A 27,974-nucleotide genomic window follows, 5' to 3' on the forward strand; every position below is an offset into this window, starting at 1 on the left:
ATTTTCATGCATTTCTCCACATGCTCGTAGCGATTGCGGAAACTCAAAGTTGTATTCTGTGCTCTCTAAAAAGGAAATAAAAAGAGAAACAAGAAGGAATCGTAAAGGGTGAAATAACACGAGAAGAAACCGCTAACTACGGTTTCACGCGTATTGCCTCGGCGCAAACCGGTGTTAGAGTTTTATTTGCGCTGTCGAGCGCGCAACGCGCGATAACATTAAGCGCGGCCAATTTCAAGCATGCTCGCGATACACAAAACGATATATACATAAGGCCGTTTCAATCGCTGAACGCACAATACGAACATCCGGCTTAATTGGCGACGTAGAAATAGTCGTAAACTGACGTCGACGCTCTTCGAACTCACAATGTGCGCACACGGCCATGCCGGATATTCGATTTCCTTCACGCGGGGCAGTAAAATCCGCGAAGGCGTCCAGTTATTTCCGCGAGCGGGAAAGCTCACTTTGAAAATCAAATAAACCGGCGACGAGAGCCGGGTTCGAAGCGGCGAATGTATTTTCGCGTGTCGTGGGATACGTGTGATAGAGGCTAGTATAAACAACAGGTTCCGCCGGGTGATCCCTTGTATGAAGACCGACCTCATGTGAAGATACAACGCCCGTCGTATGGTATTAATCTCATGAATCGTATAAAGCTACACGCGTCCGATGTCGGACATCGTATACGTGGCCGAGCATGAGAGAAGGGCACGGCACGTGTAAAACGTGGAAACGACCGTCACGTGCCGGCGGGCGATGTTTTCTCGTTGTCGAGTACATCCTTTATTTTCTCTTTCGCAACTTCATCGAACTTTCGCTCGGGGAAAGATTGACTCCGTGAATACGTGGACGAGGCAATCCCGAAAGAAGATTTGTTTCCGCCGGTAAGATCATTTCGAGGGAACGTTTGCGCAAGACCCACGTCGCTATTCGAGCTCGAATTACGGTACGGAGCCCGACGAGATCTTAAATCCCAGCTCCGGCCTATCGCGGGAGGGATTAACGCGAATACGTGACTCGGGCGCGATCGACTCTCGGCGAAGGTGGAGGTCTCGCGTAGGTTACGTGTGGTATGGGCTGCATATTTCCCGGTGGGCGATTGTTGCCGCGAGAACTGTCGACCCGGCGCATTGGCACGAGGGGGTTATATACACTATTACCAGTCGCGAACGCTACTTTCTCAATGTCAAGCAACAAATCTCGAGAACCGCTCTCGCCGGCTAGGTGAGCCGGGAGCAGGGAGCTGCACGGCGTTCATTCGCAGCGCTGCTAAACAGCTTGTAGCCGTACCGTACGTGCACATGCACGCGCGCACAGATATACAAATCCCATAGATCACCGTACGGTTTCCAGTTCGCTCAATACGAGGAACTGTTAGAGGCTCGCTACACCACCGTCGATAAACCAAATAGGTAGATCGAACCGGCATTTCGAGAGAAGGCGGAGGGCGCGGTGGACGGAGGCGTAAAGCGACCTTATTTCATGTTACAAGACCACCGGCGGGAAATATACGGTTGGGGGCCGTCGGAGCTCATTATCGTCGTACGCCGTCTCCGTCCTAAAGATCCGGTAAACGAGTCCGGTAAATGCCGCCGCGGTAAATAGCCGAGCGGTTCTATACGCCATGAGGAAAACGCTCCTTCCGCGGTTGTGTGTCGCGAATAAATAAGTCGGCGGAGATGAGCTGGATCGCGGCGGCCGCGAACGTACGATAAGGCGCGCGGATTGAAAAATTGGCCCGACGGGAAAGCACGTAAATTCGGAAGCGCGCAACAACTTTCCGGCGCCGTGCGCACGAGAATAATATATTCACGTAGCGAGTTGATGTATCGTGAAATAGACGTCGTAACGTCGCGGAAAACTATGGTCGCCGCCGACGACGTGACGTACTTTTAATTTACAATTGCACGCGAATGTGCAACAACTAATTAGCGAATTCAATATCACGCGTGCACAGACGATATAAACGTTTAATCGGTAAAGCTTCCGTGCTCGCAATAACGAGCACCACGCGCGCTTTAAGGTAAATAGTCACGTTCTTGACGTATGTGGCGCGAGATAAAAGCGATTTAGGATATAAAACGGAGCTGGCCGGAGCTCCGGCGGTTTATTTTGCCGGTGCACAATCGCGAAATACCAGACCACTAACGCCAGTATATTATACCATATTCTGTAGGACGATACCGGCGGGACGGACGGTTGGAAAGTCTATAAATGCGTTGCGGACTTGCACGTATCGCGGTGCTTAAGCCAAGGATTCGCTTTACATCCCGTAGGCGGGCGGCGAGTGTACGCGATGTATAAAATATATATATCTCTTAGCGGCGGAGAAAGAGATTTTCCTTTAATTAAGTCCCTACTGTTTGGCAACGGAAACGGGTGAACGCGATCATTTGTACGTCGAGACTTTCAAACGAATCACGCCGAACTTCTGGAAAGACATCCTTGAATATACTGTACGCAACGTACAGTCCCGCCGTTAAATCAGAGAATGTTAATTAAAACATTTTATTATTCTCGCAGGAACGTGTTCACGGCTCGACAATTGCCGCTGCATATTTTTAATGAAACGCTCGACCCTTTTACAAATTGCTTTTTCACGTCGCGGAGAAAACGGCGCTCGCACATTTAATCGCTTTTAGTTTCTAAAGTTTACGATTAATGGGAGGAATAATATTATGCGGTTCGTCGGTGGGAAAAGCTTTAAAGTGCGCATTGCGAAAGTATCAATATTCATTCCGTCTCTTAAATAGTTTAATTACCGCTCTCTAAAAACATAAGTATTATTTAACTTATGATTCTCTCGTGAAACCCGAACAGCCCGATGGTTTCCTTCGATTTCGAGGGACATGTGATGTTGACACGTCGACGTTATAACTCGTTGTAAAATTCGATCGTTAATTCTGTCTGCATTAAAAAAAAAAAAATGTTTAATATTTCTTCATCCTTTAAGTCGATTTAATTTAAATCATTAGATTCGTCAAGTCATGAATTCGACGTACTACACATATACTGATCCAGAGTCAGCTTATACAATAATATCGCTTATATAATATCAACTTATTGGTTTTTGCGTACGCGTATGCGTGTGTGCAATCGATTGGCTGTTTTATTTTACACGAATCGTTGGAGCTCCACCAAACTCCGCCGTATTATGCATTGACCTGTATTACGTTTTTGCGCGCTCGTGTGCGCCCGTGTGATAGTTACTTGGTTCGTGAGCTGGCAAGAGACACGAGATGCGACGTGACACATACGGGATGCTACGGCAACGACGTGTGCTCGGGGGAGGCAGGGAAAGAGGAATAGCTTGCATGTGCATCCGGATGGATTGCCGGGATTTTAAATCTGATAGGACGCTGATAGGTCAGCGGCAAAACGGGACGAACTGCAATTTTTGTTACGTCGTAAAAAACGTACGGGATTCGCAGCCAGTGCGATCAGAGATGAAAAAAAAAAAGGGAAAAAAAAGAGAAACGCGGAAAATCTACGACGTATCACCGTTCATTTAGTAAGAACGGCATTTGGAAATTATAACAAATAATATAATTTGATTTTAATAATAATCTTATCTGTTTTAAAAATTATATGCATCTTTAATATAAACAACGATCGTATGTGCGTTATATGCCGTTAAAATGTTAGAGGGTGAAACGTGGAACGTGATTAAAAATAAATTACATACGCAAGCTGCATTCTCCAGCAAAATAAGCCGTGAAAAAATTCATCGTGTCGGGTATACGGTGTCAGAATTGGTGATGTGCTATAATAAGGTAACTTTAAAAAAAGAGAAAAGAGGGAACGTAAAACGATGTGAAATAGTTTGAAAAGCGCCAGACTTCATTATTAAAGGATACATTAAAAAACAGAGGCTTGTAATCACGTGTAATTCAAGAAATGAAGTAGTGGCATCACTGTCTGTCGCGCATATAACTTTGTAACAAATTGCACGCGACCCATTTTGCAAAATAATTATATCAGATATCTCACGCCACATTAGTTCCGATTACAAACGCCTCGTTACATAATTTATCGTTTTATACTAGCATATTAAATATCATTGTTTTTAATTTAACGACAATTATTGTAATAATTGGCGATTGAAACTCTTGTAACAGGTGGATAAATGTAACCCCTACAAACGGTTTATTACGGGTTGTTAATTATAGCTGAATATGAATCGGATGTCTTGCAGTACTTTTTGCTATATGTACTGCATTGTTTGACTATATGATAATGAAAGTCCCATGAAACTCGATAGAAATCGCTGAAATCTGATAATCTCGGAAAATTGATGGATGCCCATAATGACAGGGATTAGCGCGGATAGTTACTGTTTAATGACGATTTTGCGATGGTCGAATCTCGCATAACCACGCCAGCGGGTGAGCCTCGATTCCAGCCAGTTAATTAGGACGCAACGCAGCAGTTTCCCCGAGAGGATCTCGACGCCCGCATCCGTGAAAATCAAGCGGAAGGTTGATATCCGAACGGGCATCAATTTGTTGGAATGCTTCACACTTTCCGATAATAAACCAAATATTTATTACTTATTAAAATTTCCTTATATGAAAAAGAATACCGTGGAAGAGACTTGGTACCGCCTTTATTTTTATAACCACTAACATATACGTCACTAGATACATTGAATAATTCCATGAAAATAATCTATAATGTCTATCTATAATATTACTCATTTTTAAATAATTTATATTTCGAAGTTTAAAAACACGAAAAAAGTAAAACGTGCTTTTTTTTTATTTTAATGCTTTGTTCATTTTTATCTCTATCAAAACATCATGAATTATTCAATTGTTTTTAAATGCTTTTATAGTGTTGGCATAAAATGTTGAAAAATATTTTGCTTCAAAAAGAAGCGCTATACTCAATATTATGGGTATTATGTTGGAACGAAACGAAAATCTACAAAAAATGCATTCGCAAAGTGTGAACGTGTGCGGCGGTGTACAGAGGTAAAAGCGTTTCTGCGCACTGGGGGCTCGCACGAAATTCTATTGACAGGGATACCTATGGAATTATGTGGAAGAAGACAATCACGAATGCAAATACGAATATGCTGAAATATAAAATTCTGGTGTTTGTTTATTTTCGCGAATGTAATTCGCTTTCCTGGTGGCGCTATATATTGCTTTATAAAGTTACATAGAACTATTCGCGGATCGCGCAATCCACGATTGTACGAAACCGAAATTAGAAATATGCAAGGACGCGCGATTTTCTAAAATTGCCTTTATAATTAATGCCACGTGATACGCTATTGTTTTCGTCATTACGATCAAATAACCGAAACGATGTTTCAATTGTACGATGGAACAATAATTATGACGCTAATATGTTTAATCCTTATATCATATTATAACTACAATATATGAACATATACGGACCCCCTTTCCACGCGTTTTCCCAACAATATTTTTAATAGTACATTAACACTTAAGCTAGCACAGATTCAGCGGATTGATTCACTTTATAAAAGCATGCACTTCCATTCGCTATAGAGTTGTCCTCGCTTGCTTTTGTAAACCAATTCGATACGCTGAAAGTACGCTTATGTAGTATTATCTGTCTATTCTATCGGGCAAATAATTCTGCAAATATTGATCACTCGACGCAACGCGCGGAGCAATGATGCCTATCATTTGCATTTGAGAGAAAATGAAACCGCGCGCGTGTATGTGTGTGTATTCGCGGATACTCGCGGGTGCTCGAAAGCGCGGGCACAGTCAAAGGTATACGAGAGATATACCGTTTTCATTGACGTTACTGCGTCACAACGAGGTCGCGTCGTATTCATTAAACATACCATAATTTTCTCGAGTATCATACATTACGTATACTGCAGAAACAACTGCCATCTGCACGAACTTGTCCCTTTTTTTTTGTTTTTTATTATATTTTCGCGAGCGCTGGGAAAAACAGATTTCGTTTTTTCAAGCTGAAATATCTGTACGCGACATTATTAGGAGATTTATTTTCATTATCCACAGAGAGTGCCTTGTTAAAATGGCAGGATCAATTGTCAGTGTTTTTTATACATCGAACCGTTGTGGCAGAAAACTTTATTATTCGCGCAAGTGATCAGATTGATACGTGTAAATGAACATACGCGCTCGTGCGGAAAAATAAATTGTTGTCGCGCGAAAGGTCCATTTTGATGCATCGTCCTTCCGCGTTACGAATGCAAATGGAGCTTGCAGGGGGAAAAAAAAAAAGAAAAAAAAAGTCTAGCGGTAAACTTCTTCCGCTCTCAGTTTCGCATTTCTACGACGGCGCATGATTCTTTACCGCCGTCTTTAATACACTCGCGTCGGTTGATTAAGTTGCTCCTCATTTCTCTTTGCCAAGTTACTTACCTAGGCTGGGTGGAGCACCGTTATTTTTCACAACTTCGTTTACTTTGGTTACCGGAAATCTGCATTTCGCCAAGCGTAACATAAAACGACGTCGTATCCCGCATGGTTCACGATATGGCCGTATATACTCTCACGTGGTATAGTAACGAGAGTGTAAAACATTTCATTATCGTATGCGTGTGTGGCAGCGATATTTTAACGATGGGATTACAGCGACTTAACATTGGCTAAAGTAATTATACATTACTATTACCAAAAAGGTAATGGGCAGGATAAATCTAAATGAAATGTGCATTTATTTATGATAATATCTTTATCTCTTCTCAAAATTACATTTAATTAAATTATATTTACATTAGATTTAATAAGTAAATATTAATTTAATTAAAACTTCAGCGTATTTATTTATTAATATGTTGATTATTTTACGATTTGATCTGGAGTTGTTGTAAAAAAGTTTTAGCGTACACTCGGATATTTTATTAACGCGTATTGCGATGATAATAATGCATTTCCATGCATGCTGTGTATTATTTATTTAAAGTATTATTATTAATACAATTTTAAAAAGTTTTTAAGTTAACAAAAATTTATGTGCTCATGTTTTTTTTTTAATTATTTAATTTAAGTAAAACAAAATTAATTTAACGTCAATTTATTAAGATGATTTACGTGCACACGAAAATATTTTACGTAATCTTTTTTTATAAATCTGAAATCCCACCGTTTTAAGGAAAGCTTGTGAGAGAGGTGTAAGCAAGTGTCGACACATTAGGGAAGTGGCTACTGACGATTTAACGGATTACCGACACTGGAACAAGAGACCAAATGCACCTCCAAGTAAGCCGATTGCACAGTCCACAACTGTAAGTGCAGTCTGACTTCTCGAGTTTCGTGTCGCTACTCCAGAAAGATCGACGGCGTAATATACGTAAAAGCAGAAATGTGTATTCTAAGCGGTTGTGGTTAATTGATGACCGTGCGTACGGTCCATTAACTTAAAATCAATTTGCATTAAAACTGGCAGCTTTGACATTTTTCAAGATCGCGTTTATCACGGCGACACGTCGTGTCGTAACAATGCATTAATTATGGTGCAACGAAATGCTATAAGATCGATATAACGATTTCTTTCTTCGTTATCTTATACACATACAAAACAATGTATGTAACGTAATGAAACCAGTCTTATAAAAATTACACGACATTCGAAATCGTAAAATGCAACTTTCAATTCGAATGGTTAAAACGAATTTTTTGACGGCTACGAAAGCATGTCGGCGACATTGAAAATATTATTTCGAGATAATTATCGGAAAGATGTAATTCCGCGGTATGTAAATTTGAACGCAAAAGCAGTTTGACTGCTTGTGCGACCTGTTCTTGGAGCACTTTCCTGCATAGTATCTTCGATTTTCTTAATCGAAAACCGCCGCAATTCGGTTGCATTCGGATATCGCATATCTGGTTGGTTCATGGGCAATTAGACAGAAGCGCATTCCCAGCCATTAGCTCGAAATGAATTCGCATTTAGGAGGCCCGGAGGGCTGATGGGCAAACCGATCGGCAAATTCGATTTTCTCCGCGTAGCCCATCTGTGGATTATTAAACTTATCGATTGAAACGCGGGGCGATTGAAGGCAGGAAAGGGACGAAGGAGGGTCAGCGTATGCCACGGGTCCAGGATATCGCGGCAAACTGTAACCACCTTTCGTCTCAAACAACGGACCGCTTTAGTCAATTTATTGTCCGGTTCATCACTTCGTTGCTATTTCTCTCTCCCTCTCTCTCTTTCTCTCTCTCTCTCTTTTATTCTATTTATACCTTTGTGTCTCGTACAGATTTATTTGCGAATAGCGTAAACTAATTGGCATTTTTCTTTCTTTGAAATACCGATGGCGACGCTTTAAGTCCCTTTCCCTCTTTCCCGCGCTTCTCGGTCAGCGACTAGTGAACGCAATTGAATTGGAATTTGTCGTCTGGGTACACACCGCGTCTCATTAGGCGACCACATTATATACTCCCTTGGGGTACTAACGTAGTACTCAGTCCTCGTCCGATGACGAGGAACGGTGTATGCAGTAAGCAGTGCCTGGCGATATTGACGGTTTTGTAATTGCACGGTTACCGATGTTCGATTTACTCCGCCGACAGATTCGTCACGGATGCGTGATCGTGAATTTTTTTTCGACGGCGCAATCTCTCGCTTGCATAACACTACATCGCGCTGCTCCTTTTACAGTACGTGGAATTTTTTTTTTTTCTTAATAATGCACCCGCATAATAATCCAGATCATTACAAGTACAAACGTCATTATCGATCGCGGCTGATTGAAATGCGAATATAGTACGCGTGTTATAATGTAGGGGAATATTTTTTAACGGAAGACATACGAGTTCTCATTCCATTCCAGATATTATGCAAATATTTCGAATATTATTCATTTTCCCATTGCGCGATCGCAATCGATTTTTCAATTTCTCCGCTACATGCATAATAATAATTTATTATCGATAACAGTGTCGTTATCGCGATGCGAAATTAATTTGATTATCTGATGTTTTTCGATAAATGTGCACATACGTTTGAACGTACCGATACCACCGTGTATGTGCCCTAAACATAAACACTTGTAAATTACACGCACCAAAAACCGCACTCGCTCCTGTGGAGCCAATCGTATGCGAGAGAAGAAGCAGATGGCTTGCGGTCGATGAATAATAAAGTTACACAATCTCCGCTGCATGCTGAATAATAGAGCCAGTTTAGCCGACAAAACGATCGCGCGTGTTCTATCCGTCGATTTCTCTGATCCCGAATTCGATCACTATGCCGCTATCAATTGTTCGCGAACGACATGATATAAAAGAATCGGAGGCATACATTCGCCAAACGTGATGCCATACATTTTTTTTTACGATACAATTTTAATTTTATTTTTATTTTACTTTTATTTTCTTTTAATTTTAATTTTTCTTTTTTTTATTTCTTTAAATAAGTTTTTTTTTTATAATATATTTTTAAAATAAATGCAAAGTTCTGCACGTACTTAGGGAACATTCGATTTGCATTTTCCAGAAATACCAGGCAGATGGAGGAGACATTGTCCGCACGGGCCGATGATGTCGGGTTCTGGCTGCAACCTGGTCGGCGAGGGAGTCGCAGCCGAAAACGGAAACGCGGCGGCCGCCGGCAAATGCGTTTGCGGTCCGTCGGTGCCCTGGTGCCCGGGTGAGCCGCGGCCCTACATGTACATGACACGGCACGAGTGTCGGCTCAATTTGGAAGCGAAAATTGCTTACGGTAGGACGCATTCATTCTATATGCGAGCGCGCCGTGATGTACGGCGGTGCCACGCGAGATCTGCGTGCTTTGCTGCGGCGGTACGATAATGCGCGTCAAAGTGCACTAATGGCGAAATTAATTTCACGCTCGATTCGTCAAATGGCGCGAGTTACATTCGTCTATCGTTAGGGGAATCGGACGTAATACGCGTTACATGGAACTATCAATTTTAATTATCCGTTCGTCAGAGCCAGCGGAAAACTTGTCTAATCGATGAAAGTTCGTACGCGCTTAATGCGTGTAACCATTTGTTCCGATTCATTGCGTCTCTTTGGAAACGTAGCCAACGATCGATGATGACTGAAATTAAATTAATCCAGAACAAACGAATATTCAATGTTAGACTTTAACGTTGCAACATTATTGTCTCTTTAATTATCAAGAGAAAAAAAAATGAAACAAAAATGTAAAGATCTGTTGACTGTTTGTTACGTTTTTAAGTATCTGTCTCCGATTACATAAACTTTGCGATGAATGGACAGCATTCATAATCGGATCAATAAGTTCACGAATCGAAATATCTTTTTAGTACATCGTTTTGTGAGTTGCTCCTAACGTCAATAAAGAAAAGAAAAATTTGATCAAGATTGGAATCGATTGAGAACGATGGAACTAATAACTGACAGTCGTCATTCGAGCTGTAGTCTTATTGCCTGATATTAGTTGTTTTTTCATCATCGATCGTTACTCAGAAGAACGCGCCTCTTCGACTGTGCCTCAACTCGCCGGCGTAGCCGACGTTTAAATGTGGAGGAAAAAGCGAAACAGTAGCAAAGTGAATGAAATACGTGGGTGTACGAAAGGTGAGACGTTAATGAAAAGAAAACACAAATAGTGTCAGAGGTGAGGACGACGGCTAAGAAAAACGGAAAGCCAAACTGAAGGGGATACAGATGGTGTACCGGTAATCAGAAAAAGACACAGCTACGGACCACATTCGCGGCACAGCGTTCGTACGTTCGTTATCGGTTTCGCCGTTTCTGATTAAAACGTACAAAAACAATCGTCGCGTAAAGGAGAAGATTGTGTTATCCCGCTAAAACTTGAAATGACTTTTTATAGATTTCCCAATTATCCAGCATGATTTCCGACACACTGTAGTCGTCTCTGTAAGAATTAATTTAACTTAGCGCGTCACGACGACGCCTCTTTTATTAAATTACGTTAATCAAAATGTCGTTTCAAAAAATATTCGCAATTCCTTGAAGCGATAATTTCATCATCGAAAAGAATTAATATCCTCGACTTATCTAATAATAGAAAATCAAGTGGTCACCTCTATGCTTTTCTTTCATTGAAATCGCACTTGCATTTCGGAGATTCAGACTTTTTATATACATTTATACAATTTCATTAACACACAGAGCACGTACGGTACGTTCGACTCCTCCTGCCGATTCGATTCTTTCTGCGCTCAACTCCAATAATTGTTCATGTCGAAAGAAATAACTGCGTGTGAAAGACACCATAACAGTTATGATTAGAGTCCTCATCCAGAGTTGCTCAGAATCAATAGTTAACTCGTTCTCTTTTCGAGTGCAACTTCCAGAAGTCCATCTCGACATAGTGCGGTGTTCAACGTGTAACGAGGTTGTTGGTGAACGAGTAACAAAAGTAGTTACCCCGGACGGTGCGGAAAGTTAAATTCGATTCGTTGAGAAAAGTTTAATCGCGTACGTTCTATAAAGGTAGAAGGCAGACGGATTGTTCTTTTGCCAGCGAGCTAAGTACACGAGTAAAATCTCTAAGTCCGAAAGAGGAGTAAAGGAACCAACTGAATCCGTTTCGGTGAATCGAGACACTTCTGGTGTACTCGAAGGCACTTCATTATATTACGTTTGTCTTTTAGATGTAAACGGATATTAAACCGAGATAAATAATTGCCAATTACAATTATCGTGTTTTGAATACTTTCTATCGATTGATTAACACTTTCCTACATTGAAATAATTCACGCCTTTATTCTGCATCAGAGATATTGTTTATTTTCACGGATATTTTTATTATGCTCGGTGACAATAAATGAATATTTTCAGAATAGATATCGTTTAAAGCAGTAAATTGATTTGAATAGAAATATTTCTTGGATTAATCTTAGACAGTTATTTAAATAAATTATAAACTATAAATTTTTACTGTCATATTAATAATATATTTCTATAAATGATTAATAGATTTTATTTATATTGAATAATTCGCAAATACTTACTTATATTTATTGAGAATAATGGACTAATATTGAAATTTGTATATATATATATATATATATATTATTCCAATTAATCATTATGACGACCAACCTGTCGTTAGCAGAAATTAATTCATTTAATAACGTGTGCGACGCGAATTTATACTCAACTAGAAGTTTGAAAACCGAAATCGACTTCGCAACACCTTTAATTTGAGTCTACGTTAGGCTATTATGCTCTTATTCATTTTATGTCACGGCTTAATAACTAGTCATATGTTCATAGAAAACTTATTCGACACGCTAATTCAATAGGATATGAAAGGAATTACGTGTTATATTATGGAAACTAATAAAACTTTCGTGACGCTCAGCGAATTTAAATATCGTATATCGAGGATTCGTTCAAGTGGGTTTTTAATCCGTAATTGATAATGTATATGCGAAAAACATTTGGTGAATAATTTAAATCTCTAATTACCCCAACAGAAAGCATTATTCGTTCTTTGAAACGAAAATGTCTCTATCAATTTTTTCCACGTTATTAACGTCACTTAAATAACGGCAAATTGTTACGATTGTTCCACTCGGATTGTGTTGTACCGGAGAGTTAATACATTTTTCTTTTCATGATAAGAAGAGTGTATTTTTTTCTTTCTCTCTATCTTTCTCTTTTTTTCTTTTCTTCTCCTTTCACTCGCTTCTATTTCGATTGGTGATACGATTGATTATTTTAAAACTTTATTCAAAGAAAACAGAATTAAGTTTCTTTTTTTTTTAACACGGCAGAAGACGAAGGTGCGCTTTGCGTCGCTGCTTCGTTTCTGGATTCAGAATATATTTTGACCCATGATGCCACATGTCAAAGAACGTAACATCGAACGAAAGCGTTTATGAAACATTCCGGGACGTCCCTCGATCCTTTATATCGTTGGCAATTTCTTGTTCGTTCATAGATACTCCTCTCACGTCCCAGATCCAATCGCTTTTTACTCTCATAGTATAGCGAAACAACGTAAAGTCATATTGTGTCAGAAGTGCTGGCTCGGCAAGGTCTTAAGAAAACCTTTGGATCTTCACTTTACTGCATGCAGAATTTCGAAGGTTGCGCGAACGCTCTTTGAGAGAGCCTGGTACGGTCAATTTTGCTCGTAAATTCCTTCTTGCGTATGCAAAATGATCTTTGCAATATTTGGATTGACAACCAAAGATAGTGCGAAGGCGGATATAAAAAATCGATATAAATTTTGAAATGTAAATGTTATAAATCCCGTAATAAAGTGAATTAAGTATACAAAATACGATAAGATGTACATAAAATTAGTTTCAGCCGAAAGAGAACGGAAATTGCAGTTCTTACAGATTAATCGAATTGTAATAACGAAATAACTTTCTGAGAAAGTTAACCCTCCTTTTGTTATAAATTCATGAGTGTCTAATCTGATATGTCAGTGCATTAAAAGTGGAGTGAAATTGGAATACCTATTATTAGATATCTTTTATATCTCTCAGGAATCTATCTTTGTTCGGCTGAGTTTTAGGTCAGGGTATTGCGACACCGTGAGAAAATAATTCTCGAATGTTGATTCTAGTTTGATTTAGGCATTAGATTACGCAATTACGTTGACATAAACACGCGGTCGGAGCGTAAACGATCGACGTGCACCGCTAACTGTTTACGTATGCAATCAGAGCCAATCTAAAAATGTCTGATGTCCGACGATCTAATTGCGAGGGACGAGAATGCGGGAACGTGGCATTACGGCTACCAATTTGGTCGTGCTGGTGCCTTACGGTCTCGCACACTTCAGCGGCCAATAACTTAATAATTGGGTCGTTACACGAACGCTTTTTATTGATCGTTAGATTCAACTTAATCTCCGGAGATCTTCGGGTGCAGTTACTGAGGATAAATTATAAAGTTATCCTTGGAACAGAAACGAAACCATTAATTTCGTCGAAAGCTGTCTATTTATAAATTAATGACTCGCACAAGGGTGTACAAGATTAGCACGTGATATAAATATAATAGTAACATCGGCGCGTGTGGAAAAAGTTATAGAAAGTTATACAATATTAGTAGATTCATATTCGATAATTAATTAAAATAAACCAGGATAAATAAAAAATGTATGAGCTAAAGGTAGCATTATTTTCTAACATAAACTTTTAGAATAATTCAAAATTATTATTGTAATAATTAAGCAGATTAAATATTACAACCTAATTATATTAAGAATAATTTACCTCTCAAAATTTATATGTATGGTTAACAAAATATCAAATATTTATGATAGTAGAATCGTCATTTTATATTATTAACTTTGATATTTTATATCAATAATTGATATAAAAAAAAAAAATATTGGATTGCACTTGTCTGAAAACTTATTAGTGGAAGTTTAATATTTACCACGAGCATTAGACTTTGATGGCTGATTGGAAGGAAAGTGAAAGGTAGTTGCTACTGGGCAAATATTAATAGTAAATATCGCAGCATTCGTCCGAGAAAGAGAACTCCGCGGATTTGTACTTTCGAATAATCCGATATTTGCCCGGAACTCGCGTCGATGTTGCGTAAAATTTACTCACTATATTAAACGTCCGGCGGCGATCCATTCGGATATTTGTATAATAAACGTTCGTGGCTGTGCAAAATATTGAATTGTTCACCCCTAAGCAAATTCATAATCTATAACGCGTTAGTGCCCACAATGGCGGTGATATTTAATAAGACCGGGACATTTATAGAGCTAACCGTGTCGTTTATCGCGCGTAAATACGGCTGAGAAAAAAAAAAGAAAAAAGCCGACTGGCATATTTTTCGTAAAAGGTCTTTAAGTTTTTTAATATCTGCGTAAATTCTTAAAATCACTTTTCATCGATTTAATATTGAGAAATGCAACAGCGTCCGTAACGGCAGAAGTGTGTGCACTTTGAAATTAATCTAAATACGTAATCTAGACTTCAATAATAAACTTGTTAATGATCTTATCCTATTTTTGTATTCTCTTCTCGCACACTCTAACTTTTTTCTTCCGCCTTCCATTCCGTTACTTTTCACATTGCCCATTATCAATTCCGACTAATGCAGTCGTCTTTGTGAATTCATTCTTTAATCAATGCCAATTACTTCGCTGGATGACACGCGATTTGGTATTTTAATGGAGCTAAATTGCATTTACGGCGCTGGTCATTACGGAGACGTAATTATCGAAGACTGAATTACTTTACTTGTTAGCAGTTCTCGATCGAATCGAGTCGCTTGGGCACCCCTCCCCCCCCCCTTCTGATCGCGAAATAATGGAGGCGCCCGAGAATGCTATCTAAGTTTAATCTAATGAAGTGTTTCGCAAGTACTCGTTAATTAATTCATGCCCAATATCCGTCTACCGAGAAGTACCACCGCAGCCGATAAACTTCTAACTTCTGTTTCAGATGACCTCTATAATTCTGGCGACATGCCGAGCAGCACCGCCATCGAGGGTAAGTTACTTTCAACCAATTCCAAAAGTTTTCGCGAACGGTTGGCTTTAATTGAGTATGTTTAGTATTCATCCGCTATCGTGTTTAAGGGATTAAAGGAAAATTATACGAGCTCGCGTTCCGACAGTAAACTACGCGCTACTCTTCCTTTGACACCGTATCGCACGGTAGTATTTAACTCTCGGCATTAATATATGTGTCGTTAACAAGCGTTACTAGATCGGAATTTTCAAGTAATAACATTTTTTTTTTTTTACTAGGCTGATGTGTCGCGCCACTCTGTTGGCCGACAAAGAATATTAAAAAAAATTCTTCAAACAAAGATTACGTACGCTATTAATTTTGATTTACCTTTAATGAAACAAAATATAAAATTGCGTTATTTATTTCTCGCTCGATATAAATATAGCGCGGGCATTACATCTCCATTAATATAGTTTTACGTTGATCGGATTTTCTCGACATCATTTTTCATACCAATAATTCGCTACTTTATTCAACCGCGTTATGGAAAATGCAATTACTAATAAAAATGTTTTACAAAGTTAATCAGCGCAACGTAATCTTATTTGATTGACAATTATTTAGTATTTACCGATATTCATTTTACACATTATGCGAACCACCACAAAATTCTCTTCTTCTAACCAGGCATAATTGCCAATTATTTTTACGTGGCTTAATAATTCGCCCATCTACTTCCGTGAAGTAATTATGTACACTTCAATCAAAACATCTTGAAAATCTATTCGTCTCGATTAAAGCCGTATAGGTAATAAATCTATAAAATATTGCAAAAAATGATAAACAACTTTACTAACGCGACGTTAAAATAATATGATACTTAATTATGGTTGACAAGTTTTGTCGTCTTAAATATACTATAAATTATGCATTTTCTTGAAGCAGAGAGGCATGTTAGGATAGTATTATTTAAATGATATTGCATACAACTAGAAATTTGTCTTCGCAACTTTCTGTGATATCAGTATCACTCGTACTACTTTTAATTACATTTCTTATCGGTGTTACGCATCTACCACGCTTTTTTGGGACCGTGCTAGATACACAAGCGGATAACGACGTCAATATAACAGTTAAACGATCTCATAACATTCGCAAATTGAATTATTTCGCTAAGATCGAGGGAAAGATTCGTAAGGGTCAAGTAGTCAGAATTTAAGGCGCACGAAATGAGAAGGTTAATTTAATTTGGTAGGCGAAAACGCTGTTCTTCCACCCATTGCCCGCCCCTTCATCTTTCCTCTCCGTCTATCGCAAAATAAGAAGAAAGCAGCGAAGATAAGAACTTCCCTTTTTGGACGACCACAGTTAGCCCATTTCGCGCGGTTCGTAACAAGGGCGAACTTTGGCGATGCGCCGAAGGCCGTAACAAAGAAGGGACCCGCGTATATCGCGGCACATTTGCGGCAAAGCTTTTCACAGGGAATTTCCAACGCGGCCGGGCGTGTTAAAAAATTACACTTTTGCGTGTGTACCGTGAAATTAAAGTGGCAAGGTTGTTTTACGTTTTTTTACTTGGAGCTCGTATCACATCGGTACGAGTCAGTTTCGCATTACACTTTCGAGCTGCTACTTGCCGTTGGAATTACATACAGGGAGCTCTATCGATCGCACATCCAAATTTCAAGAGACAAGCACATTGCACAACAATCGGGTAACAATCGAGAGAAAAAAAAAAGACCTGATTTCTATCACTCGTGCCGTGTAAAATACATGTCAATGTAATTTATTCTTAAAAATTATTACGTGCAACAGTTTTTTTTTTTTTTAACGCAGAGAAAGTAGAAGTAAATGGCGTCTTGTAATGTTTAGTTAATATTAAAATTAAGGCGTTATGGTATTAATTGCGAAATACAATAATGAAAATAAATTACATAAATAAAATCGAGTAAAAATTAGTTCCGTAAGCGTTCCAGTTTCAATATATTAAAGGTACAATGTAACAAACGAGAAGATATAAACGGTCTTTTCTAAATGTCTAAGCCGCTTCATGCACTTCATCTTGTTGAAAGTCTTCTTTGAATGGAGTGTCGATCTGCTTTGTAATACCGGCATATCACTCTCCTCTTCCTTACCTCTGGACAATGCGCTTCCCATAATAGCTTCTCGCGAAGCCATCGAGTTCTACGGCGTTACGGAAGACATTCTTCTCGAATATCTAGTCGTTAAGTTTTTTTCAATACCGGGCTCTGTTACATCGAAATTTATTTCGAACAATATATAACAGAAACAGCTTTATGATATTTTTGGAAAATTTTTCTTATTTTTTTCTTATTTTTTTTTTTTTTTTGCGGAAGATGTGGATTTATCTTCGTTTAAACGAAATTGTATATTAGAGGTCTACCGTAAACTGCTGTTTTGACGAAGGATGCTACCCCGAATGGCTTAGCGTGCGAAGTGAAAACGTGACGAAATCCGCTGCTTTCGAACAATCAAACTCGCAAGCGCGTGTATCCTTCGTTTTCTCAAATTACAAAAGTCTATAGGATGTGCCTTTCACGAACTTTCTCGAGGGTCTCGGATATCTTTGAGCGGCAACCTACCTCGGTAGTTTCCTTTTGATTCTATCCTACCAGCTTCTATCCGAAGCGTTATTTTGAAGCGCCTCTTTCTCCCGCGATCCCCCTTTTTTTTACCCCTGGATGCTACTCTACGTGTTATTAAATAAACTTGCCCGCTGTCTCTCTTCCGAGAAGGGATTTCTCCGGCAAATATGGCGCTATGACGCGCTAGCGTCGTGCAAACATTGGCAAACTTTAATATCGTCCGAGCGCGGGCATAATATAACATATTTTATTAAAGTACACTGGAAACACTATCGTCGTAATGCAAAGCCGTTTCGTAATCCGTAGTTTAAATTCGCTTTTTCAAAGTCATTCCGAACCACAAAAATATTGTGACGCAACTCAAGTTGCTATGGCATCGAAGTTTAACATTGCAGTTATATCGCGACGATGTTCTTTATTAACCGCGAATAGGATTTTCAATTTTATTATCGACGCGGTTTGAAGTGGTTAACTTCAAATTTACATTTAATCAAAAGCGGATGACGGTAATTATAACTTTAATTGTGTTTGCTTTCGGTGACAATGGAATATAACGTAAATCGAATGTAATAAGAGCCGCGGTGTAAGGGTATAATGTTCATAGTACTCTCACAGACCATTCCCGGGATTTATGTTTTCCCCATAGCGGCAACGACGAGAGCGGGTAATCCGCAAGAGGCACGGGAAGGAAGAGACGCGGGCAGAAAATGGTATTCGCGCGTACGGATCCTGAGCATATTTGCTTCGATAAAACAGATAGGTTGTCTCGAGTTCGCGGTGACGATGCTGTTTATTCGAGGCAGCTATGGTTATAGAGGAAAAAGCGGATAAAACTCGGGTAAAATGCAAAGGATACAAGGAGAAAGAGAGAGAAAGAGAAGGAGACTCGATATCCACCTAGATGTAGGGAAATAGAAATTGAACGAAGTAACAAGACGCCGGGGGCCACGCCATCGCCGTCGTCGTTGTTCCCCGGAACAGAAAACGCTGCGTTCGCTTTTGGGTTTCTTTATGAAAAGCGAACGGCGTCGCCAGATGGTGGTTTATCAAAATGATATCCTTCCCACCCCCTATCGCGATTCCTAAGGGTGAGATTAAGCCGCCTCGTTCGACGCGCGCCAAATAAAATCTGTCAGGAATAAGAATCCTATTGAAATATAATGTTCCGCGTTTCAACGTCGAAATATCGTCTTGTTGACAGCTGCGTGTAGTAGGCGCGTCCGTAATAAATACGAACCGATAAGAGGATAAAGAATGCCTCAGGTTTATTGCCCTCGCGAAAATTTTATTTCGACACGGGATGATAAAAATTAATCACGTCGAAAATTTAACTCAACGCGGTCGCTTTTTCGTCCTTACGAAATACCTGAGCAAGCGGCGCTTCTTAATTTCGCGGAAACGCTTACGAATATAGAAATGCGGAGTCAAAGACGTGCATGTGCCTCTCGCGTAACGATGTTATATAATACGTCAATTAATTAAGAATCTTGACGGATCACATTTCGTATCCGTCGGTTTACAATGAAAGGTTCTCTAATAAGGCGGCTGTGTAATTCAGTAGAATTAATTTTTTTCTATTACGAGCTTGTTACGGGCCTAAGTGGATCGTGAAACTCCACCCGACGTTCTGAAGAGTAATCCGAGGGTGTGGTCGGGTCGAGATTAAACGTGGATTAATTTATTGTTCCCCTCTTCTAATAGAACTATTTTCTTACAAGAACTGATTTCATTAGAGTCTTGCTGTTGGCGTAAACGGATTGTTAAAATTTATGGCGATTTAAGGAACACGCAGAACGTCGCAGACTGTACATTAATTTACTGCTTATATAAAAATTGCTTTCGTGAAAGAATTAATTTTACTTTAACTTGAAATTTTCTTCGAGGTTAAACGATTTCACAAAGGTGAGATTGAATCGATATAGTCGCTCGTGCTCGAAATCCCACCTTCATTTTCACGAAAAACCTTATAGAGCGCTTGGTTGCGATTTCAATAATATAATCGTTTACTTAGATAGTATGTCAAGATATATAAAAATGCTACTCATAATTTACCTTAAAATTTGTGTTAAAAAAATTATTTTTAATAAATAGTAATAATAACACCTGCAAAGTCGTATTTCCATGCGATAAAATGTTACAGATAAATAGAGTTTTATTCCAAACTTATCCAAATTGAAACTTATGTAATTTATTCGAGTTCTGCCAAGTTGAAAATAATCTAAGAAGCGCGCTTAATGGCGGTATCGTGTCATTACGAGCGTCTCGAGGGAAATTCGTGTTTCCTGGAGAAACCTCGATTGTTCAAGGAGACAATTGGCGTCGTAAGGCGAGCGCAATGGAAGTATCAAACAAATATGTTTCTTATTAATTTTTTTTTTTTTATCAAAACTCGTTGTTCAGTTTTCTAAATGTGTTCGTCGATTATAGCCAAACAATATGTTACGAAAGATGATTAGTTTTATATTTCACGACGCGTCTTCGTGATGTTTTAATCCTCGATAAGAAATAATGGCGTTCGCGAAATTCGCAAAAGTACCGAAGAATACATCCAACGTGAGAAAGGTAAATCGTTGCGCATCGCAGTCGTCGAAGTACTATCATGCTACTTAAAGTGGCGATTAAATCCCGAAGAGGGATTAAGATTTCAGTGTAGTTTCAACGCCCGTATACTTCGCCGAGCTATTTTTATCGAATGTGTATCTGCTTGTTTTAACATCGGAACATGTTGATAAATACGACAAATTGAGAATTAATCGCGAGACAGATGAATTAACGATCGAGTTTGTATTATATTATTAAGACATTAATAATGACGACGTCGTGCGATAGGAAACTTCCATAGACCGTCGACAATATACGTATTTAGTCCCTTATCGTGTACTGCGAAACGTGCGTATCTATAATCACGATACTTATCGTGGTACTATTAACTTCTGAACACCCGCATTATTTTATCTATATTATGTAAATTACAACCGAATATCCACAGAGAAAACGTTAAATGGTATTGAGGAGTGAATCTCGTACAGCGATACTTGGAAATTTTCACGGTTTGAATTCTGAAATATATTCGTCGACAAATCCGCGTCGTTTTCTTTTTACGAGCAGATTCCGGTTCTTTTAACATTATTCTGCGTTCGCTCTTCTATCTCTATCATCTCTTGGTCTGTTCCTGCTTCTAACGTGATTTGCGAGTAATAGCCAGAAGCGACGAGACTATCTCGTCTGTAACTTCAGAGCAAACGTAAAATTATACGCATGGGTGTCCGTTCCCTGCTTCTCCTGGTTTGGATGGCTAGCCGGCTGGTTGACCCAAGTTCTCGTCGTTTTCATTAAGCATAGATAGCAAACGTTGCGCCAACTGTTGTAATAATTTCAAGTTATGGTCACCTTGTCTTCGTGCCTGACGCGGCTTTTATGGCACTTTGTGAAAAATAATCGCAAAAAATGTTGCAAAGTGTCGCCTTCGTCGAGATTTCATTACAGCCTGTCTCTGACTACAATTTTTTTGCGGGTCATAATGCGAATCGCTATTTCGTCGACAAACATTCGTTAACTTTTATTGTAATTGTAAGAAAAAAAATTTCTTATTCAGATTAAATTGTTCTTATAATATGCTGTAATTTAATCGATAGTGAGATGCAATATTTTACGTTTTGTTTATATTCAGCGATTTTGGTATTAAGCTTAATTTTGCCGTGTCTGATAAAATTAAAATTTCTTAAAAATGTATGAAATTCGTACTGCTGAACTAGTTTGCACGTTCTACTTTCTTACGGTTCCGATACTGGCATTAAATTCCAAAGTTCGTTTCTGATGTAAATACGTTAAAGAAAGTTTGGTGTGCATCGTTTAACGTTGCCGATAATTTAATTAATTGATTCATTTAATAGCAGACGGTGCTTTGCTACTAAGCGCATCGAATTAGCATGCATATTTGTCCCACGCTTTTAATAGAATTACAATCTCGTGAAACGCTTGGCCAATGTACCGTTATGAATATCTAATTCTCACAGATATTTAATTAAAAAATTTATTGCTCCAAAATGGAACTCTGCCTTTGACAGAATTATAGATATATACATATATATTCGAAGCATTTTAATTAGAATAGAATTGTAAGCTGCATTTTGAGTTTTCTGCAAACTGCAGAAAGAAAAAAAAATTTTCAGTATTATACTAAGTACAGATTTTTTTTTTAATGAAAACTGGAGCTAAAAGTTAAGGAATGTGGAATCCGTGGAAGATGAAATTTCATGGAAGAATCTACCGAGTAATCTTGGCAGTAATGCGAGTAAAAAAAGTCTGGGATCTGCGGCACGTTTCTCTAATTACGACACTTTTGCGAAACGATCTCCAATACCCAATCGTTTTACGTCATTAACGATCGTAAGAGAATCGGGTTGCAAAAGAGAATCCAAGTTAGATGGGAATGCGGAATTCGATCTTAGGAGCGTTTTCCTGCATTTGATCAGTCGTAAATTTACCGTAGGGCGTGGAGAAAGCTCAAGCGGTTACTTTTAAAATTAGTACAATGAATTAGGAATAGAATCGCGTTAATAATAAAGTACGAATTGTTACTCAAATTTTTTCCGATTAAATCGAAGGAATCCGGGACCACTAATTAAATTATTATAAATTATTTTTATTACACGTAACGAACGTCGGTGACGCGGCTCAAATTCTAACGAAATTATTCGCGAGCAGCGATCACCGCCAGCTTTTTCTTTCTTTCTTCGTCACATCTGGCTAAAACGGGAATGTAATGACTTAAATCTCACGTTAGAACCGGTGGCATTGACGATTGAAAAGAAATAAACCCGTGAAGCGAACGAAATCAAAGCTGCTGGATAGAATAGAATTTGATCACAAGTCACGAAACGCGACCCTTCTAGCGAGATCTGTAGTTCGTCCTTGAGTCAGTGAGGGATAAAAGAGCAATCAATCTGACCTCCGATGGGTGCCTCTTTCTCTACCCTTCCTCCCGTTTCTTTTTCACATGCGTGCTCGTGGATCCGAGGCAGTTTCCGCGATTTCTTGAAAATCTCAGTAAAAGTCTCGAAAAGACGAGTCGCTCTTCAAGTTGCCCAACACGTCGCGCGAACAAATTTTTATTGTATATCGACAATGGCTTCGGCGGGCCGTACGTCGCAGACATAAATAACGAAGAAGCCAGCCGGGGAATTCGCAGACACTGCGCGCCCTTCTTCCATATTCGGAAATTCAATTTTGATAACGTTTGCCAGAAGGTAAGACTTGGGATAGCCGATTTATATCTTTCCTTCTGGTCGCCCTCTATTACAAGTCTTTTGCCCTCTTTTCTGCAGTTTGTTTCCTCACCCTTTTACTCATCCCACACGTTTTTTTCCCTACTGTCACATTTCTCTCGTATAATCGCCGATGATTTGCGGCTCAAAAGATCCGATATGCGGTATGTTGAAAGCTATTATATCCACGTTCATGCTACTATAAGCTGGGGTTAACGAAATTGAACCATTCAATAGCCGTGTGAATAAAAAAAAAAGGGGGGAGAATACTAACTCTCGTGTGTGATTTAATAAAATATGAAATCGTTCTTCCAGATTAACATTCTAGTTTTATACCCTTTTTATAGAGAGGTTAGTACTTTGAGCATTAAAAAGTTAATACTACAAATTCCTAAAGATTTAAGAACGTCACTTTGTGTAATATAGAATATTATCAAGATGCTAGTATTCTTATCAAACGACTGCAATATTAAATTCACAATCCTCTTGAAGGATCTTCTTCAAGAAGCTTTTACGCATTTTCGTTACTTCCTTCTCGCCTTGTCTTTCGTTCTTTTAAGTAACCTTCTTCGATTTCTCGTTTACGCTTAGCGGAGAAAATTGACAATTTGCCGAGAGCTCAGGGATCTCAGAAGTAAAGGTTGATGTATTAACTCTGAAGAAACGCGTGGCAAAATTTACCGCGACACGCCGCGTTTGATAGCGGTTGGACAAGCCGACGTCGATAAAATTTGTTTCTCGCCGTTAATCCAGGTAAAGAGTTACGCCGATTTCTTTGGCATCGATAGATCCGTTTGGATTTACGGATGGGAACATTTCACGGCTGTAATTGAAAAATATTGTCGTAGCGTGCGCGCCCCACGTGAAATTCAAGGGCGGCCGACCAACATTTTTCGTGTGCGCGCGAGAAATAGGACGTTTTTATCGATTCCAACTCGATGGAGAGCAAAAAAATACGAGAGGGCGAACCGGAAAATTGCCACAGGGGTTACATTTGAATAACGATACCTAAGCGTTTCTCGAGCTCTCGACGAATGCTATCGAATTCGATCCGCAAAATAATGAACGGTCGTTATTTTTAGAGGCCTATAATAGAAATTAAATTTGCTCGAAACGAAAAACGCGCTTGAACGCGATAGAACGTGGACGGCTATATGTAAAATAAAATTAATAAATATTCCTGCCTTGTACGTAATAACTGCTTCAAATTAATTAAAAAAATTTAAGGTTTTATATGATTTATTAGGGATGAAATATTTCTTAAAGGCGAAAAGTGAAAGTAAATAACCACCGGACAAATCGTGCAGACCGCGTGTGGCCGGACGCGCTTCGTAAAAATACCACGCGTAATTTCGGCACTCGTTCGGTCGGCTTCATGAATGTTGCATCGAACGATTACGCGCTGAATCAACGTACGTAACTGTATGCCGTCCGAATTTAATTCGTCGGTACAGTTTAACCAGCCGAATCGGAGAGGACGGCGCCACCCGGCATGACAAACGGCGGACCACAAATCACGTATATACTCATTACCGCGACGTAATACCCGACACTTTCGATATAACACCGTTGCCGTTCTACCGTAGCGTCGTCGTAGTGCACATCGCGAGTATACGCGACAGACGTCCGAATGTACAATGAAGAGCGATATCGGTTGACAAACGCGATCAATGTGATTAATATTCCCCCGGGTGCTGTTTGTTTGTGTTTTTTTTTTTTTTTTTTGGCGCGCGCGCGTTTTGACCGAGCAATCGTTTTATTTAACGCCGTTTGTTGAACGTGGCCGATCAACGGATTCGGCGGAACACCCAGTTACATAGTTACATGCACGCCCGCTATCGCGAATTTAATTCTAAATATTCGCCCACTCGTAAATCGTAAATGAGACCCGGTAACGCGGCTATACATACGTCATCGATAAATGCAAAGCGGACAATAAGGTGCTATTCAGGTCGGCCGATAAAGCTGCAGCTATTGGTTTAAGCTCGGTGGATCGCAGTGATGAAACACGAAGTCGCACGCAATTCGGTCAATGTATCTTCAGTTTTCCCACCCGAAAAGCGTGTCAAGTGCAACGCGCGAATCTCGGGCATTTCGTCGTTCGCGTTTGCAGCGGCATGAATAAAGCTCGTTACGCGCAGATTAATCCCGTTGGCGGTATTTACAACCGTTTATAATAAAGACAGTGATTACGTTTCGTAAATCGTATCTAAAAATAGCGCAGGACATTAGTATTCCGCTGCTTGTTGCTCGTTTGTCATTTAACGAGGGTAACGCATATATCGGCGTGGCCGCGGCTAAAAAGCCAGATCCCGACGACGGATAGCGAGAATCGTTAAAAACGAGGACGCAGCCGCCGCCGCCGCCGCTGCGGCGGCAAATCTCGTCGGTGCGTATCTCGTCTTGCGTAAACGTTTGGTGTTAATGCACCGTGCTGTGCGTTTGCCTTCGGTGTGAGGATAGATGTATCGCAGGAAGTGCTTCCACTTCATCTTTTCTTATGTACATCTCATCTGTTCGCTTATTCTATGCAACATCCGCAGCGTATATTTGACTTGCTTTGAAAAACATTAGATCGTTCCCTAAAGATAATTATATCCTCTCCATAAGTAGTAGGATGTTTAAAATTAAGATTGAAGTATATTTGCAACGTGTTGCACTAATGAAATAAAAATTAATTCTGTCCAAAGCATAGGGAGACATCGTTCGATATTTTAATGATATTAGGTTCCACCGAAATATTATATTGCTTTTTTACAATCAATTCAGTGCACTTTTAATTGATATTTAATCAAAATGTCAATATTGAATTTGTATTAAGATGGAATTTCATATTTTACACATATATTAATATACTATGATATCGGGTTCGCGTGTATGTATACATATAACGAGTATAAAAATAGTTCTACGCATACTGTACGCGATAGACATTTTTAATGCGTTATCTACGCCCTAGCTCGCTCTTTCTCTCTCTTTCTCTCCCTCGCTCCGGAATTTTTAGATCTGCGAATTAATATCCGATTGAAATATATCTCCTATTCATAGCGGTTCGTGGCAAAAGGGCAAAAAAAAAAAAGTTTCGAACAATGTAATAACAGAGTCACGCCGTTGGGTGTCTTTTACCTCGTTGAATTTACATCGCGGGCTTTCCCGGATTCTCGAATATGAATAATAATTCACTGGCGCGGACTGTCGGCTAGATTTCTGTCCGCCTTTTTTCGAATTTTCTCGCAAGGGCATCCGCGAGCTTACGCAGACTCGAGCAAGAGTGTGTTTGTGAGGATATTTAATCGTCCATCATGTAAATAACGTCGTAGTCGCGGAACGATGCAGCGCCACTGTAAAAGACGGTTTTGCATTTTAGCATTCAACCCTGCGCGTTTATCTCTCTCGTTCTCTTTTTAGTTTTTTTTTAATTCTTTTTACTTCTATTTTATCTTTTTATTTTCTGTCTTCATTTATAACACGCATTAACCGGGAAAATATATATTTATGATTAAACAGGCTCACAAAAGTGATTGGAAAACTTGTTTGATGATAACCGTATTCCAATTAAATTAATATTTATTAACGTCGAATATATTAATTTTTTGTACTTTTATCTCAAATTAAATGTAAATATTCTTTTTTTTTTTTAATCAGAAATATTGTTTTACACGGGCGTGTTGCTTCGCACGTATAAACTTTTTATTAAAAAAAAAAAAACTTTTGTCAATATCCATAAATTAATTGTATTGTGCAACATTGTGTGAAATAATTTATTTTAAAAAATTGCAAGATAATATTTTTATCGTGCTTGAAAGAAGTCAGTTTCATCAACTCGCTTTGTTCCAAACCCGCTTCTTTCGCGATCTTTTCACTTCATTCTATTACGAAAATATATTCTCCATTTTCTGATTCCGCTCACCCAAATTGCCGCAAGTTTCCGCATACGTTCGCGCGAATTTTCATTTGAATAGTTAAACGCCGGCGCTCGGTCATTTAGCTGCGAGAGGTTCATCGCGGCATAAACCGCCGTGATTTAAGCGCGATCAGGACGGGCAGATATGTTACGCCAATTTAAACGGCACAAGAGTAGTAGAGGTGGATCGTGAGACGGGCTGGTAGCGGAAAATTAAATGTGAGTATGATTTTAGGTGGGCAATTTATATGTAAATGACATCGCGCTTTCGTCTCACCCCCGACTCGCGTTTCCATTTAGTATCTCCCGCGGCCTCGCGCCGCGGCGCACCATCTACGCCGAATATTTAATAATGCCCATTGTTTCGCCGGTAACGTGCACCGAACGCGGGCCAGCCTCCTCCCGGATATCCCGCGAGGCCTGCCGAGGCATTCAAAGCGCGAGATTTCGCCCGGATTTTCCGCGAGAGCGTAAATGGTGCCGACCTTTACCCGCCGGCAGGATCCGGTTCCCGGAGACAGGCGCGAGAGTCTTGCGCCTGGGGGCTGCTGAAATAGCGAATAAAGGACTCGCGGAGGCTTTGATTTCGCGCCACTGGGCACCTATCCAGATGCGGAAGAATAGCAGCGCGCTAGATCCGCCGCGCTTACACACCGTACGTTACGTTGCCTTTGTTAATCCCGGGCCGGGGCGAAGCATCGGTCAAAATCCGTGGATAATAGAGTGATTTCCCGCCGCTAGTTTTCGATGGTATGAGCCGCGTATTGTTTTTTCAGACGCAACTTTGTGCGATTAGTGAATTATTTTTTGTCGTTTGTATAACAATGCGACATTGA

The 27,974-nt window shown here is 39.5% G+C and overlaps 1 protein-coding gene across 2 annotated transcripts in view; it reads left to right on the top strand.

Annotated features, from left to right (window-relative positions):
- The window catches only part of Cmpy (crimpy), a 231,358-nt gene that overhangs the window by 19,910 nt on the left and 183,474 nt on the right, over positions 1-27,974 (top strand). For both annotated transcript variants that reach the window (XM_070663251.1, XM_070663249.1), the window contains exons 4-5: positions 9,457-9,681; positions 15,350-15,397. In XM_070663251.1, the coding sequence (XP_070519352.1) occupies positions 9,457-9,681; positions 15,350-15,397 (273 nt within the window). The remainder of the gene's footprint in view (positions 1-9,456; positions 9,682-15,349; positions 15,398-27,974) is intronic.

This window comes from Cardiocondyla obscurior, linkage group LG11, assembly GCF_019399895.1.
Source record: "Cardiocondyla obscurior isolate alpha-2009 linkage group LG11, Cobs3.1, whole genome shotgun sequence".
In the NCBI taxonomy this organism is placed as follows: Eukaryota; Metazoa; Arthropoda; class Insecta; order Hymenoptera; family Formicidae; genus Cardiocondyla; species Cardiocondyla obscurior.